At 52.0% G+C, this 15,565-nt stretch overlaps 1 protein-coding gene across 1 annotated transcript; it reads left to right on the forward strand.

Annotated features, from left to right (window-relative positions):
• Positions 1-717: 717 nt before the first annotated feature.
• ZSWIM2 (zinc finger SWIM-type containing 2) lies at positions 718-15,167 on the forward strand. The gene is given in 10 exon segments (XM_054723201.1): positions 718-885; positions 3,041-3,117; positions 5,229-5,269; positions 6,005-6,215; positions 7,978-8,229; positions 8,996-9,080; positions 9,497-9,606; positions 12,192-12,345; positions 14,072-14,685; positions 14,687-15,167. Coding segments are annotated over 10 exon segments (1,869 nt in total). The 3' UTR covers positions 14,844-15,167.
• Positions 15,168-15,565: the final 398 nt, after the last annotated feature.

Genomic DNA, 15,565 nt, shown 5'->3' on the forward strand with positions numbered 1-15,565 from the left:
CCGTTCCCCGGGAGGGCGGGGGCGTGGATGCCTCGCGGGCGGCTCGGTGGTGAGCTGGGCCCATTGGATCGGACCCCGCAGGCCCCTCGCGGGCTGGGGACAGGCCAGCGGCACCTGCCGACGCCGCAAGGGCCTCGGTTCCGACCTGATGACGAGTCGGCATCTTCTCCGCACCCGGAGCCCAAGCCGGGCGGCGCGCCGGTCCCCACACAACCAAGGCCCGGCCCGGGGGCCCCGCGGAGGGACTGACAGCCTCCGGCCCGGCCCCCCGACCCGCCGGCGGCCTTAGGGACCCTCCCGGGCCGGGGCCGGGCGCCGGGGAAGGAGCGCGGGCGGCGGCGTCCTCACCCGCCCGCTCCGGTCCCCGCCTCCGCTCGCGCAAGGCACGCCGGGACGCCGCGGTCCCCACCCGTCACCAAGGCAACCGGCGGCGCGGTCCCCACCCCGTCACCAAGGCAACCGGCGGCGCGGTCCCCACCCGTCACCAAGGCAACCGGCGGCGCGGTCCCCACCCGTCACCAAGGCAACCGGCGGCGCGGTCCCCACCCGTCACCAGGACAACCGGCGGCGCGGTCCCCACCCGTCACCAAGGCAACCGGCGGCGCGGTCCCCACCCGTCACCAAGGCAACCGGCGGCGCGGACCCCACCCGTCACCAGGACAACGGCGGCGCCGGAGGTGGGGGGCCGCCGGGGCCCGCGGTCGGCCGCGCCGGGCGATGCAGCGCGGAGGCCCCGCCAAGGCCGCTCCGCGGCGCAGACACCTGAGCCGCCGGCTGAGCCGCGCGCAGGACCGGGCGCTGGGCGGCAGCATCTACCTGGTGCGGGAGAGCGGCCCCACCGGCTTCCTGCTGCGCGAGGAGGAGCCCGCCTTCCGCGACTTCCGAGTAACGGCCGCCGGGCCCCGGCCCCGCCCCGCCGCCCCGGCCCCGCCGGCCCCGGCCCCCCCCACCGGCCCCACCCGACCCGCCCTGGGCCCCCAGTCCCACCGCCCGCCGGCCCCCGGCCCCGCCCCTGCCCCTGCCCCCCGCCCCGGCCCCACCGGCCCCGCCCCGCCCCTCCCCACCCCCCCCTGCCCCTCCCGCCCGGCCCCCAGCCCCACCGCCCCGGGCCCCGGCCCCTCCCCGCCCCGGCCCCGCCCCCCGGCCCCCACCGGCCCCACCCGACCCGCCCTGGGCCCCCAGTCCCACCGCCCGCCGGCCCGCCCCCCGCCCCCCCCGCCCCTGCCCCCTCTAACCCCGCCCCTGCCCCCTCTAACCCCGCCCCTGCCCCTCTAACCCCGCCCCTGCCCCTCTAACCCCGCCCCTGCCCCCTCTAACCCCGCCCCTGCCCCTCTAACCCCGCCCCTGCCCCTCTAACCCCGCCCCTGCCCCTCTAACCCCGCCCCTGCCCCTCTAACCCCGCCCCAGCCCCACCTGCCCCACCTGACCCGCCCTGGGCCCCCAGTCCCACCGCCCGCCGGCCCCTCCAGTCCCTAAGGCCATCTGGGCTCAGCCCCTAGGGGCGCGCTGCACAGGGACCATGTTGCTGAGAGAAGGTTCCCTCTGGGGTGGGACTCCAGATGGCGCCCCACCGGGGAGAGGATGGCCTCTGACCTTGGGCTGGGGAGGAGGCCTGTGGTTGGAAGCCGGGGTTGGGAGGGTTAGGGTTAGGGTGAGGGTTGGGTTAGGGTGAGGGTGAGGGTTAGGGTGAGGGTTAGGGTTAGGGTTGGGTTAGGATTAGGGTGAGGGTGAGGGTTAGGGTTAGGATTAGGGTTAGGGTTAGGGTTAGGGTTAGGATTAGGGTGAGGGTGAGGGTTAGGGTTAGGGTTGGATTAGGATTAGGGTTGGGTTAGGGTTAGGGTTAGGGTGAGGGTTAGGGTGAGGGTTGGGGTTAGGGTTAGGGTTGGGGTTAGGATTAGGGTTGGGGTGAGGGTGAGGGTACGGGTTGGGGTTGGGGTTAGGGTTAGGGTTAGGGTTAGAGGATTAGGGTTAGGGTTGGGGTTAGGGTCAGGGTCAGGGTTAGGGTTAGGGTGAGGGTTAGGGTTAGGGGCGTCCTTAGCCCGCACTAGCCCCGCAACTGACACGGAAAGCTGCTCTCTGCCTGCAAACCGCTATCACGGCTAAATACCGAAACCGGTTTCCTGGACCGTTAGCCACTCTCCAGCTGATAAGACCCTAAAAAAGGATGTACATGATGGCGCCCTGGAAGGGTCTTAGTGGATAAAAGTTCTTTGTGGTTTTGCTGAAAGTCCACGGATGTTTCAGATATTGGCATATCCTGCTCTCACCGTCCCACACCGTCCGACCCTCCCAGCGGGCGTGGCCCGGGGCGTTTGGGTGGTTTATGCTTTGACCTGCCGAGTGCAGAGGATCTCCCTTCACTGTGCTGCTACCACACTGCGTTCAGTGTGCTCAGCCACGATGGGCGAGGTGAACAAAATTAATTAAATTAACTCACCAAACAAACAAAAAGCCAAAATCTTAAAAAGGTCTTTGGCTTCACTGCAAGGTAGGATTTCCTGAGAGAGAGAGAGAGAGAGAGAGAGAGAGGAGAGAGAGACTTTGAAGCTTTTAAGATTAGCCTTCTTTTCACTTGCCCGAGATTAGGCCATTCAAAAACAGTCTGGGTTGATCATGCAGGTCGTTGACCTAGGCCCATGGTCGGCAAACTGCAGCTCACGAGCCACATGCGGCTCTTTGGCCCCTTGAGTGTGGCTCTTCCACAAAATACCACGGCCTGGGCGAGTCTATTTTGAAGAAGTGGCGTTAGAAGAAGTTTAAGTTTAAAAAATTTGGCTCTCAAAAGAAATTTCAATCATTGTCCTGTTGATATTTGGGTCTATTGATTAATGAGTTTGCCGACTGGCAAAGGCAAAGGATTATGGGAGTGAAAAATGAGCCGGTGTCAAGAAGGAAGGGGTCCCTGCAGCCCAGATGCAGCCTTCCAGTCACGGAAACTGGATTGCCTCCTGAAACCTCTTTTAATCTCATGATGTGTTCGTGCAGCTTTCCTCTGACTGAAAACCGCCTGGAGCTTTAAAACGTGCGTTTTTCCTTTAAGGTTTTCCTGGGAAACCCGCACACCTGTAACTGCCCCGCGTTTCAGAAGGGGGCGGAGCTCTGCAAGCACATATGCTGGTGAGTGACAGCAGTGACGCCTTCCAGAAGGAGCAGCACGCTGCCTCACGTGTTTCCTTCCTCGTGTGTGAGCCCTGCAGGATTAAAGAAATCCGGTGTTGGGAAAACGTAAAGGCAAATGGTCACGGCTCATCAATATACACTTTAGGGTGTTTTATTTCATGCTTAAGTACGATTTAAGTTAAAAAATACTGTCACCTCTACATGTTTTGAATGTTAATATCTATACTAATAAAAGGGTAATATGCTAATTAGACGGGACATCTTCCCGACGTCCTTCTGGACAAAGCCACGGTGGCAGGGGCCAAGGCAGAGGTGGTTAGTGGCGATCAGGCCAGCAGGGTGGAGCAGTCAGAGGGTGATCAGGCCTGCAGGAGAGGGCAGTTAGGGGCGATCAGGCCGGCAGGAGAGGGCAGTTAGGGGCATCAGGCCAGCAGGAGAGGGCAGTTAGGGGCGATCAGGCTGGCAGGAGAGAGCAGTTAGGGGCGATCAGGCTGGCAGGCAGAGGTGGTTAGGGGTGATCAGGCTGGCAGGCAGGAAAGCAGTTAGGACCCAGCGGTCCCGGATTGCGAGAGGGATCCCGGATTGGAGAGGGTGCACAAATTTTGTGCACCAGGCCTCTAGTTTTTAATAAAAATCAGTGTTTCTCATTACATACAAATATGAAATCTATAAGACAGGAAAGGACTCCCTGTCCACCCATGTCGTTGATAACTATGTGTTTTGGTAGAGTACATGTTTTTTAATTTATTGTTTTCCTTTCCAATAAGCATTTGACTGTGTCTTTCAAGATAGAAGTAGGACTTAACTGGAGATTTTTCTATCAAATCTGAAATTTTTCCTCTAATGTCAGAATTTATTTGTAAGGGAATTCCAGAAATAAAGTAATAAAGTTGCATTTAGTTTAACTCAATTCATTTTGTTTATCTACTATACTTATATCAAAAAGTCATTCATTATATTATTATAGAAAATTTGTGATTTATATTTGAGAGAAAAAAATCAACAAGATGGTAAGAAAATAATGTGTATCTCATATTTCTAATGCTTTTGTTTATAGGTTAAAAAAACCAGTGTAATATCTGTTATTCCTAATGCTTTTATTTACCAAATTTTTGTTTTGATCAGTTTTTACTGAGCATCTACTAACAAGTTATTTGCTCTAATTAGCGTAAGGATATAAAATATGGTCCTTTCAAAACTTGCTGTTTGCTTTTATTATTATCATTAAAATATCTTTTTTCCCATTTTTACTTTCTGCCAGCTTCCTCGGGGCAAGGGCATTCTTTTCTGTTACTTATGTAATGTAACTCATGTTTTACTCTATATTAACAATAAACTGGATGGAAATATAATACAAGTATTTAATATACAGAAATATACTTAATATGTATTCAGCACAAATTTAATATATATTACCCACTTTTAAAAAATAATCATATCCCATTTTATAACTTTAGTTTTTTTAATATATTTTATTGATTTTTTACAGAGAGGAAGGGAGAGGGATAGAGAGTTAGAAACATCGATGAGAGAGAAACATCGATCAGCTGCCTCCTGCACACCCCCCACTGGGGATGTGCCCGCAACCAAGGTACATGCCCTTGACCGGAATCGAACCTGGGACGCTTCAGTCCGCAGGCCGACACTCTATCCCCTGAGCCAAACCGGTTAGGGCCATATTCCATTTTAATGTAACTGGCTTATGTAGGAAAAGTCATTTGGTAATCTCTCCAGAAAATTACTCCATTTCTGGGAGTAGGAGACGATTGGGAAAGTTAAAGGGAGTCCTAGGAACCCCTGCTTCCCTCACTAGCCTCTCTGTAAAGGACTTGACGTCATGAAGAAATACCTGGATGCCATCCAGCAAATGTCTTTACTGTAAATGTCGTTCGTTTCCATTTATCATACTTTTTTCACATATGCTTCTTTTAAAACATAAATGTAACTGCTTTCATAACAGAAAGCTGGTGAGGGTTTTAAGTTTGTCCTATACATTCAGTAGTATGAATTCTATAATGCCATTCCTACTCTAAAATAGAAATGAAATCATTTTTGAGGTTATATCAGAAATAAATGTGTTATTTTGTTTTTCTACTTGTAAACCTTAGGATCTTGTTGAAAAAATTCAAGCTTCCAAGGAATCATGAATGTAAGTTGTATGTGCTTTTATAAAAACTATGTTGAAGTTAACAAATTATAATCATACAATTAATCCAAAACCCTTAAAATGCACTAGTTGCATGGGCTCTGTTTAGTAAGAAACGTGAGGCAATGTCCCTTCTTTTCATAAATCAGTCTTTTCTTGCTGGAAGCGACCCATTGTCTTCCCTATCAGGGAGCCCGGAACGCTGGTGAACCTGGAGCCCTGGCAAGGGCCAGAGCAACGCACCCATTGTTTAGTCGAGACAATGGTGGCTCAAGCAATTTCCTGACCACATAGTCTCAGAGTAAATCTTTACTAATAGTTACTGGCCTTTAAGATTGTCGGTCTGTTACCGGAATTGCCTGCCTGACTAAGGGCTAGATGTGTCTCCAAGATTGAATAAAAGGCTGGCAAGGCCTGGGCACCAGTGAAGTCCTTCCTCTTGCCTTGGACTCTCCGCCTGGCCCTCCAATTTCCAAATTATTATTACTGGTCACGTCTCTGTCATTTGCATGCGGCCTTTCTCCAGATCCTGAACCCTGAGCCACGCGGGACGTGGCTCGCACATTTTCTGACCATTTGACTCTGAAAAGAATACAAAAACGGGGTAAAGGTGAGTGTAATAACAACCCAAACTGTCTTTCTGACACGGGAGAGAGAATGCTGACTTTCAGCACAGGTTGTTCCGTGTGTGACACTCTCCTGCTGCTGCTGAGTTTTAACACGGGGGGTTTTCACTAGATGCTCTGCAGTTAGGCCTGGTGGAAGGAGAGATCGATGACCTGCTCCGGGGGGTGGATCGCTTGCCCTCTCCCCCAAAACCAGCCAACGGCCCCCATGCACACACGGAAGGCGACGGGTGTGCGAAGCAGAAGGAGGTCGGCCCCGAGGACATCTGCTCCATCTGCCAGGAGGTGCTGCTGGAGAAGAAGCTTCCCGTCACCTTCTGCAGGTGACGTCTTCCGTCCGGAACTTAGGGAGAAAGTCTCATGTCGTGTGTGCGTGTGTGTGTGTGTGTGTGTGTGTGACTGTGTGTGTGTGACTGTGTGTGAGTGTGTGTGACTGTGTGTGTGTGTGTGTGTGTGACTGTGTGTGTGTGACTGTGTGTGAGTGTGTGTGACTGTGAGTGTGTGTGTGTGTGTGACTGTGTGTGTGTGACTGTGTGTGAGTGTGTGTGACTGTGAGTGTGTGTGACTGTGTGTGTGTGTGACTGTGTGTGAGTGTGTGACTGTGTGTGTGTGACTGTGTGTGTGTGTGTGTGACTGTGTGTGTGTGTGACTGTGTGTGTGTGTGTGTGACTGTGTGTGTGTGTGACTGTGTGTGTGTGACTGTGTGTGTGTGTGACTGTGAGTGTGTGTGACTGTGTGTGTGTGACTGTGAGTGTGTGACTGTGAGTGTGTGTGACTGTGTGTGAGTGTGTGTGTGTGAGTGTGTGTGTGTGTGTGTGACTGAGTGTGTGTGTGACTGTGTGTGTGTGTGAGTGTGTGTGTGTGACTGTGTGTGTGTGTGTGTGTGTGTGACTGTGTGTGTGTATGTGTGTGTGTGTGTGTGTGTGACTGTGTGTGAGTGTGTGTGACTGTGAGTGTGTGTGTGTGTGTGTGTGTGTGTGTGACTGACTGCGAGAGGACATGCTGGCGGCAAACAGGATCCATTTGAACGGTTGTGTGTCGTTGGCTTCTCTCAGTCTGTATGTTGTGAGAGGTCCCGTTCTTCCTCTGAGCATTTCTGGGCGACATGATAAAGGGTAAAGATTGAACCTAATCTACTCTTTTCACTTTAAGTTTGTTAAAGTGGAATATTCTTGACATTTCCTTTAACACATGAATAAATGCCATGGTGTAGAGTAGTTACAGGGAGTTTTCCAAAAGTAAAGATTATTTTACTTTAAATGGTTAAAAAAATCTGTTTTTCAGAGCTCTGTTTGTAAACCTAAATAATTCAGAATTTCACACAAAGGTTTATTAAGTATCATCGTCAACTATTCTTGAAGGCAGTTGGATTTGGAAAATGTGGACAACCATTTGCTATTGAACTTCTTTTCATTCTTTTTCCCCCTCCTGATTATTTGCCAAGATTGTATCCACAGGTAGTTTTCACCACTTCCCGAACCCTGTTTCTCCAGGGACGTTTCCCGGGATTTCCAGAAAAAGAAGGTGGCAACTGCTCTCCGCTGCTTTTTGTTTAAAAAGTGAGCAGGCCCGGCGGCGTGCTCAGTGGTGAGCATCGCCCTCGGAGCCAGGAGCTCAGGCTCGATCCCCAGGCTGCGGGCTCGATCCCCAGTGTGGGGCGAGCAGGAGGCAGCCGATCACTGGTGCTCTCTCATCATGGATGTTTCTATCTCTCTCACTCTCCCACCCTCTCTGAAATCAATAAAAAATATATTTTAAAATACTAATCATTATTGTTATAATGTTCCTTTTTGTTAATACTATGTGCATGCTCCCTTTACAAATGGAAAATATTTTCATGCTGCAACATCTTTTACCACCATTTCATTGAATGGGGGGAGTTAGCTTGGAATTCTGATGGAGTGAGTTAAAGACGGCAGATGAGCCAGACAAGAGAAGGCAGAGTGGGCGGGGATGTAAGCACACGAGTTTCAGCTGGAAACTCGGGGTCTTTTCTGTGGGAAATAAGGCGGCAGCGGAGAACACTGTCTACACGCACCTACGTAACGCGTGTGCACGGTGGTAACCCAGCTCTCCGCCCCACAGGTTTGGTTGTGGCAATAACGTGCACATAAAATGCATGAAGATCTTGGCCAATTACCAGAATGCCGCGGCAGGCACGTCTATGTTGAAATGTCCGCTGTGCAGGGAGGACTTTGCACCGTTAAACCTGATCTTGGAGGAATTCAAAAACGCGAGCAAACTCGTGACCGTGGCGGAGAGGGAGCGCCTGGGCAGGCAGCTGGGGATCCCCTGCAACAGCTGCCAGCAGTGCCCCATCGAGGGCACGTGTTACAAGTGAGTGTCCGCGGGGCCGGGGGGCTGAGCGTGGAGGGCCCGGCACCTGGCCGCCTCCCTCCTCCCCGCCTAACGGAGTGTTTTCCTTGACCGATGGGCGTGTGGTGAGGGTTTCCAGACTGGGGTGTTGGGGAGCCAGGGCCTCCGAACGCCACCTGTCTCCTCCTCTTCCCTCACCCGAGGGCAGGGCTCTGCACGCCGTCTGGAGTGGGATGCTGAGTGGTCCCCGCCTTGGGGTCCTGGACCAATTCCCACGCTCAGAGCCCTGCTGGGAGCCGACTCCCCCTCGCTCCCGGCCCTTCATTCTCCTGCGCCCCCTGGGCCGGTGTGAGCCCCAGGGCTCTCAGAGGGGACGAGGGGACACAGGAGAGGGGCATGTGAGCGGGAAGGAAGGCCCGGAGGTGCTGCCCGCTTTCCCTGAAGGTGAAGTGGGGGGGGGGGGTCACAGGAGGAACAGGAAGGCGGCGGCCCGGGAAGGTGGACGGACTGGACCGCGCTCTCGTCCAAAAGGAAACGCATCCTCCTGGGCCCTTGACTGCAGCCCGCGGAGAGCCGGGCAGGCTTCTCGCTCACAGAACAGTAACTGATGAGCGGCACTGCGAGGCTGCTGCAGGTGTTGGCGCTTGTTACCGTAGCAATAGGAAGCTGACACCAGGTGAGGCACTCAGACGGGCCTCGTCGCATCTGTGCAAGGACATTTTGACCAGAATCCTTCACCCCAAACCGTCCAAGTAATGGGGTTTCCCTTGCGCGCGTGCGTGTCCAGGTGCGCCCAGTGCGAGGAGTACCACCTGTGCCAGGCCTGCTTCGACAGCGGCTGCCACCGCGCCCACGCGTTCACTTTCCGGGAGGTGAGTGTCCCCCCCCCCCACCGTCTCCCCCCCCCCGCCGTTTCCCCCCCCCCCCCCCAGTCCGTCCCATTGGAAACGCCATAAAGCACATCTGAGAACAGGAGGACGCGACAGCCCTCTGGGTGGAGTGGAATGAGATTAAACAGACACCAAAGACCTGACGTGTTGGAGAGCTCTTTCCCACAGGGATGTGCAAGGCCATCGGTACGTACATTCGTGATTTTAAATCCAACACAGTAGCCAACATTGTGGCCGCCTTGCACATCGGTCGTCAGTCAGGAGCGCATCGAACCCGACGGTGCATCTTTAAAGGATCTGACCACTGCAGGCTGAGTTCTCACATTCAGTTCCTGGTGTGCAGCCTGTGAGCTGTAATTCACACAGTAAAAGGAACATGTATGTTTTCTCTATTACAGAAGAGAAATCAAAGATGGAAACCACTAGAAAAAAGACCAGGTGAAACTGAGAAATACAGAGATGTTAAAAACGACGTAGAACAGACACCACATCTTCCAGAAAAGCCAGGGTGAGCTTCTCCGTGGAGTTCCGTGTAGGACGTGGGGTCCTTATATGATGTCTGAGTTTGACACGTTTCAGTCAGTCCTTTATCCGATAAACCCATATCGAGTCCTCATTACAGGCCAGGGGACGCTGCGTAGCAGGTGGGAGCGAGGCCTGGGGTCAGACGGCTTAAGCCCAGGCCCCGTGCAGCCACGCCGGCTGCCTGCCTGCGGGCAGTGACACCACCTCTCCTGCCGCCGTTTCTTCCGCTTGGCACTGGGGTGAGTCTAAAGCCGGCCGCGCAGGAATTCTGCGAGTCTGAAGGGAGTTAACACACACAGCAAATGCTCCAATCACGTCGTCTGTAATTATTATTAATTCTACCAGAGGCGGTACTAGGTCCTGGGGAAATAGTACAGTAATTAAATGATCATCTTAATAAATGTAAAATTAAAACTGACACATCATGTGTGCACCCCCACGTTCATAGCAGCGCCATTTATACCAGTAATAGCCAGGATCTGGAAACAGCAGACGAGTGGATAAGAAAGCTGGGGTGCATCTACACCAGGGAGTACTGTGCAGCAGTACAAAGAGGGACCTCTCACCCTGTGAGACAGCAGGGAGGGGCCTGGAGAGCATCATGCTGCGTGAAATAAGCCAGTCAGAGAAAGACCAGTGTCCCACGATCCCGCTCACATGTGGCATCTAATGAACAAAATAAACTGATGAACAAAAAAGATCCAGAGACACAAAACCATGGGACAGACTGATGAATCCGAGGGAAGGTGGGTGGGAGGGAAGAGATCAGCCAAAGACCTTGTGTGCATGTATGCACGGCCCCCATGGACACAGACGATGGGGTGGGGGAGGCCTGGGGGAGGGTGGGTGTGGGCTAGAGGGGTCCATGGGGAAAGGGGGCACATGTAATACTTCCAACAATAAAGCTTAAGATAAGTAAATCTCAAAGTGGTTTAAAGAAGAAGAAAAGGACACCACAGGGGATTTGAGATCTGCTTTGACGTGATTGGCCCCACGGGAAGGAGGTCTCCCCCCCCCCCCCCCGCAGGGAGAGAGGGAGAGTGTGAGCGATGGGCTGTGATTAGAACACAGACGGCCCGTGCTCCAGTGGTCGGGCCTCCAGACCTTGTGCCATACCCCTTACCCATCACAGAAACCCAAGTTGCTGGTTTTCATTACCTACCAGCTACATTGTAAATATATACAAAAGATCGTTTTCAAAGGGTGGGATAAAATTGAACACTTTTTAAAAAACAATTTCAGTGAATTAATCAAACAAAATGTCTATATATACCAGAGGCCCGATGCACGAACTTTGTGCAAGAGGAGGCCTTCCTTCCCCCAGCTGCTGGCACCGGCTTCCCTCAGGCGCCTGGGACCCGGGCTTCCCTCGAAGCCCCAGCTTCATCCGGAAGGTCGTCCAGAAGGACGTCTGGAAGGACATCCGGTCTAATTAGCATATTACGCTTTTATTATTATAGATGTGCATGACCCAGGGGACATTCAGCCCAGGCCCTGTGGGCACTGTGGGGACCACGGCTCTTCACGCGTGTAGGTACGACATGAGCCTCGACAGAGGGCCCTGGCGAGGGGATGAGGAACTGTACGGCGAAGGGCGCGGGAGGTGTGGGGGCGACCAGCGAGCACGCGAGGCAGACGGACGCTGCAGACAGAGGGGCCCCACAAGCGGGGAGCCTCCAGAGCGAGAAGACACTGAGCCGACGGAAACGGGCCGGGCCTCCTCACTGGGCTCGGGCGGCGTGGTCAGGGCGGTGCCCGCAGCGCCGGGGGCTTCTGCGGAGCAGGAGGCACGGCTGTTCCCACGGCTTTGGATCGAGGGAGGCCTGACCCTCAGCGCCGTTGGCTGTGGCTCTGGGTGCAAACGGGCGTGGTCCTTCCCCGTCACAGCCACGGGGCTGGCAATGCCGAGCGGTCGGCGCGCCCGGGCAGGGCGGGCCTCGCACACACACCGTGACCTGCGGCTGTCACAGGCGGGACCTCTGACGTGGCCCGGGGGCCCCTGCTGCCCACCGGACAGAGTCAACTGAGTTGTGTTTTTCTAACAAAACAAACAAAAGCCTATGTGTTGGCTCAGACCCGAATAATGTGTATGATTCTCATCAAAATTCTGCTCTGGCTTGCAGGTTAGTATTTTAAATTGAAAAGACTAAATTTCATTCTTTTTTTAAAATACGTTTTTATTGATTTCTTTTAGAGAGAGGGGCAGGGAGAGGGAGAGAGACATAGAAACATCCATGATGAGAGAATCATGGATCGCTGCCTCCCCCACACCACCCACTGGGGATCAAGCCCGCAACCCACGCCTGTGCCCTGACTGGGACTCGAACCCTGACCTCCTGGTTCCTAGGTCGATGCCAAACCGGCTGGGCCTGAACTTTATTGGCTCCTCCTCGCTAAGGACTGAGACACTAGACTTTGTTGAACTGTGTACCGTCTGCGACTTCTCTCTTCCGTCCAAGAAAGCGGGGTGCTGGTGGGCATTCCTGCCGCGGGGGTCACTCTCCGGGCTGTGGCTGCTTCCCGCTGGGGAGTCACGGGCCAGCCCTCACGCCTCCGCTCCCCCTCCAGCCAGGCGCACACGCCGAAGCACGCGGTGCGGGCGCTGCCCCTGCTGATGGTCACGAAGAACAGCAAGCTGCTGGCCCCCGGCCTCCAGTGCCGCCTCTGCCTGCAGCCCTTCTGCCCCGGCCAGTACGCCAGGCTGCTCCCCTGCGCCCACAAGGTGGGTCCCCCGGCCTCGCCCGCTCTCCCTGCGGCCGCTTTCCCAAGTGAAGGGACCTCAAAAGCCTCTCCTTTCTCCCTGGGGTCGAACGATGTGCAGATGTTAACCGAACGGTGTCTGTGGAGGAGCAGAGACCATGGAAAAGGCAGCTGTGCCCCTAAGAGTGGGTTCCTCTTGGTTAGGGCTCCGTTCTGTGCAGACTGTCCAGGAAAGAGAGACTGGCCCTTTAAGTTAGATTCTTGTATCCACTGTAGTTATCTGTCAAAAGGGAAGGCTTACAGAATACTAAATTTTATATGTATATTTTGTTGGTTTCAGAGAGGAAGGGAGAAGGAGATAGAAACATCAATGATGAGAGAAAATCATGGATCGGCTGCCTCCTGCACACCCCGCCCCTCTTGGGGGTCGAGCCCACAACCTGGGCTTTTGCCCTGACTGGGAATCAAACCGTGACCTCCTGGTTCCTGGGTCGATGCTCAACCCCTGAGCCACGCCTGGCCGGGTCAGGATACTAACTTTTTAATGTGTTTTTATGATTCTTTGGATGAAGCGGAGATGCCTCATTTGACAGAGTTAATTATCATTTCAGATGGACACACTAGAATCAGAGTCTAATGCTGCTTGATCACAGAGTACTTGGTAACCAGGTTTTTCCTGAAATAAACTTGTTTTAGTTTAGTTTTCAGTTTGCGTTCAGTGTTCCCGGGCCGCCTGGCACCGTGGGCCACGGTGGTTACCGCACGGGGGCTGTGTTCTCTGCGCGGGACTTTGATCCCCGGGACTGTCCGCAGCTGCCAATACGGAAACGCACTCAGACACGGAGGACAGACTGACGGCTGCCAGAGAGGAGGGACTGAGAACGGGGAGGCAGTAAGACGTACAAACTGGTGAATGACATTGTTTCCGTAAACAGACATGTATAGCTGTAGAGTCACCCTTACTTAAGATGTCTGATAGTTTTTCGTCCCAAGAATGTGATGTATTTTATATCTTACCATCATGAGACCAATAGTCCACTCTTGTTGGTTATGACTTTTTTGTTATTTAATCATTTTCATTCATTAGAAATAGTAAAATTAGTGGCTTGGATAAGCAGTCTTAAACAAAATTACAAAAATAATACCCATAGTAGGCTTTCCACTTCAATATTGAAGATGGACATAATAATATAGGTATATTATACTTTATGAAAATAAGATACACCTATAATAATACTATAAGCCATGCCACATTTATCATGGTTTTCTGTTTTGTTTTCAAGAAACGTATAACCCAGAACCAATTACATTTTTAAGAGAACCTCTTCAATGTATTTTCATAAAACTTGATAAGTTATAATTACCTTTCATTTTGGCTAGTTTTAGTAGTGACTCCGTAATGAAACAGGAAAATTTGCATAGGTAATCTATATGTATAAAAGCCTAATATGCTAAGTGTCTGACCCAGAGGTCGACTGTCCGATTAATCGCTATGACGTGCACTGACCACCAGGAAGCAGATGCTCTGACCGGTAGGTTAGCTTGCTGCTGGGGTCCAGCCAATTCGGACTCAGCGAGATGGGCCGGAAACGCCCTGGAGCCAACCTCCCGCAGTCCCTCCCCAGCCTCTAAAATATTTCTTCTAATTAATTTCCTTTCAATGTGCACGAATTTGTGCACCGGGCCTCCAGTATACATTATAAGCAAGATCATTATACCCCCAGTTAACTCATAACCTTTTTTTAAAGTTCCACAGGAAATGTATTGACAGCTGGTTAGTCCACAAGTGCAACGCATGCCCCGTTGATGGACAAGTCATATACAACCCTTTGCTCTGGAAAGACACAGCCGTGAATGGACGCGGCCATCACTCCGTTCCAAACTCAGAGGTCGCCCGTCTGTCGAAGCAGGAAGAACCAGGGCTCTTCATTCCTGGTACTGGGTTGGCGTTAAAACAAAACAGAGCTGGGGTTGTGCCTAGCATCCACCAACGTAATTCTGAAAAGTCGAAGACGCCTCCGCGATGCACAGACACCCACCAGGAAATGACATTAGGTGACCTGTACTCTCTCAACGTAGACGATGCAAATTCAAGGAAATTAATCTACGAGTATAAAATCAGGCAACATTTCCCCCGGTATTTTCACGACTTACCCACGGGATCCTCTGGGAAAATACCATCTCAAACATTTCTTCCTTCTATCACTCGCAAGAAAAACGTATGTCCCCCTGGAACGGGACGTCCCCGGGTCAATGAAACCGGTCAAAGCCAGAAGCTGACCAAAGGCTCTAAACGTATCCACCACAATCTGAAGAAGATTCTCGGTACCCACGTCAGAGAGGAAAACAGGAGACCAAATACCCCCAGAAGATTCCGATCTTATTGCCAGTTGGGGTACAACTAAGAGTTTGTCTACAAGGTGTGCTAATTGTTTGGGGAAACTTAGAAGAAAATGCCATCATCGATCAAGAAGGCCTATGTCTCACCCTTTACATAAAACAGAGCTGAGCTGTCGTTAACATCGGAAGGAGCTCAGTTATGAAAATATACTTTTGACTAACATCAGGATTTTCTACTATTTGGATATCGAACATGAAATGTTTTCTTTGTAGAACGTAAAGCAATACTATATAGCTTTGACAAATGGGTATAAAATTTTCTGTTGTCATTTTGCTCACTTGTCCATGAAGAACTAACTACTCATAAAGGAAATTAGTTCCTTCTTTATAAGACTTAAAGTGTTAGGTTTCTCAATGAGTATGTTCAGGATGTTATGAATTATGAATATTTTTTGAACTTTTATATCTGATTTTATGTTCATTAAAATAATTATTATTACTTAACTGAAGGAAGGAGATTTTTCTTATATTGGATCACTGTTTTCAAACATTCCACTCGATAGCATAGAATGGGACTCTTCCCACATATGTGTGGGATGTTGGTAGAGAAAAACTACAATGCTGTAACATGTACTTTCCGTTAAAACAAAGATATAATACAGACACTATTCCTATACTAGTCAAACTTATTAAGGATAACTCTGCCATCACTGAGTTTTCTCATTACAGTAGTAAACCATACACGAAATATTCCGCCCACGGCCTGCTCGGGGAGTAGCGAATCCGGGTAACTTTCTGTAGGGTGTTCGAACGGTCCCGAGAGCAGAGCGTTAACAGAGCCCGACGGCAATCGTAAATGTGCGTGACCGTCTTCTCCACGTGAATGAACTTCCTATGCTCTC

This window comes from Eptesicus fuscus, chromosome 11 (assembly GCF_027574615.1).
Source record: "Eptesicus fuscus isolate TK198812 chromosome 11, DD_ASM_mEF_20220401, whole genome shotgun sequence".
Taxonomy (NCBI): Eukaryota; Metazoa; Chordata; class Mammalia; order Chiroptera; family Vespertilionidae; genus Eptesicus; species Eptesicus fuscus.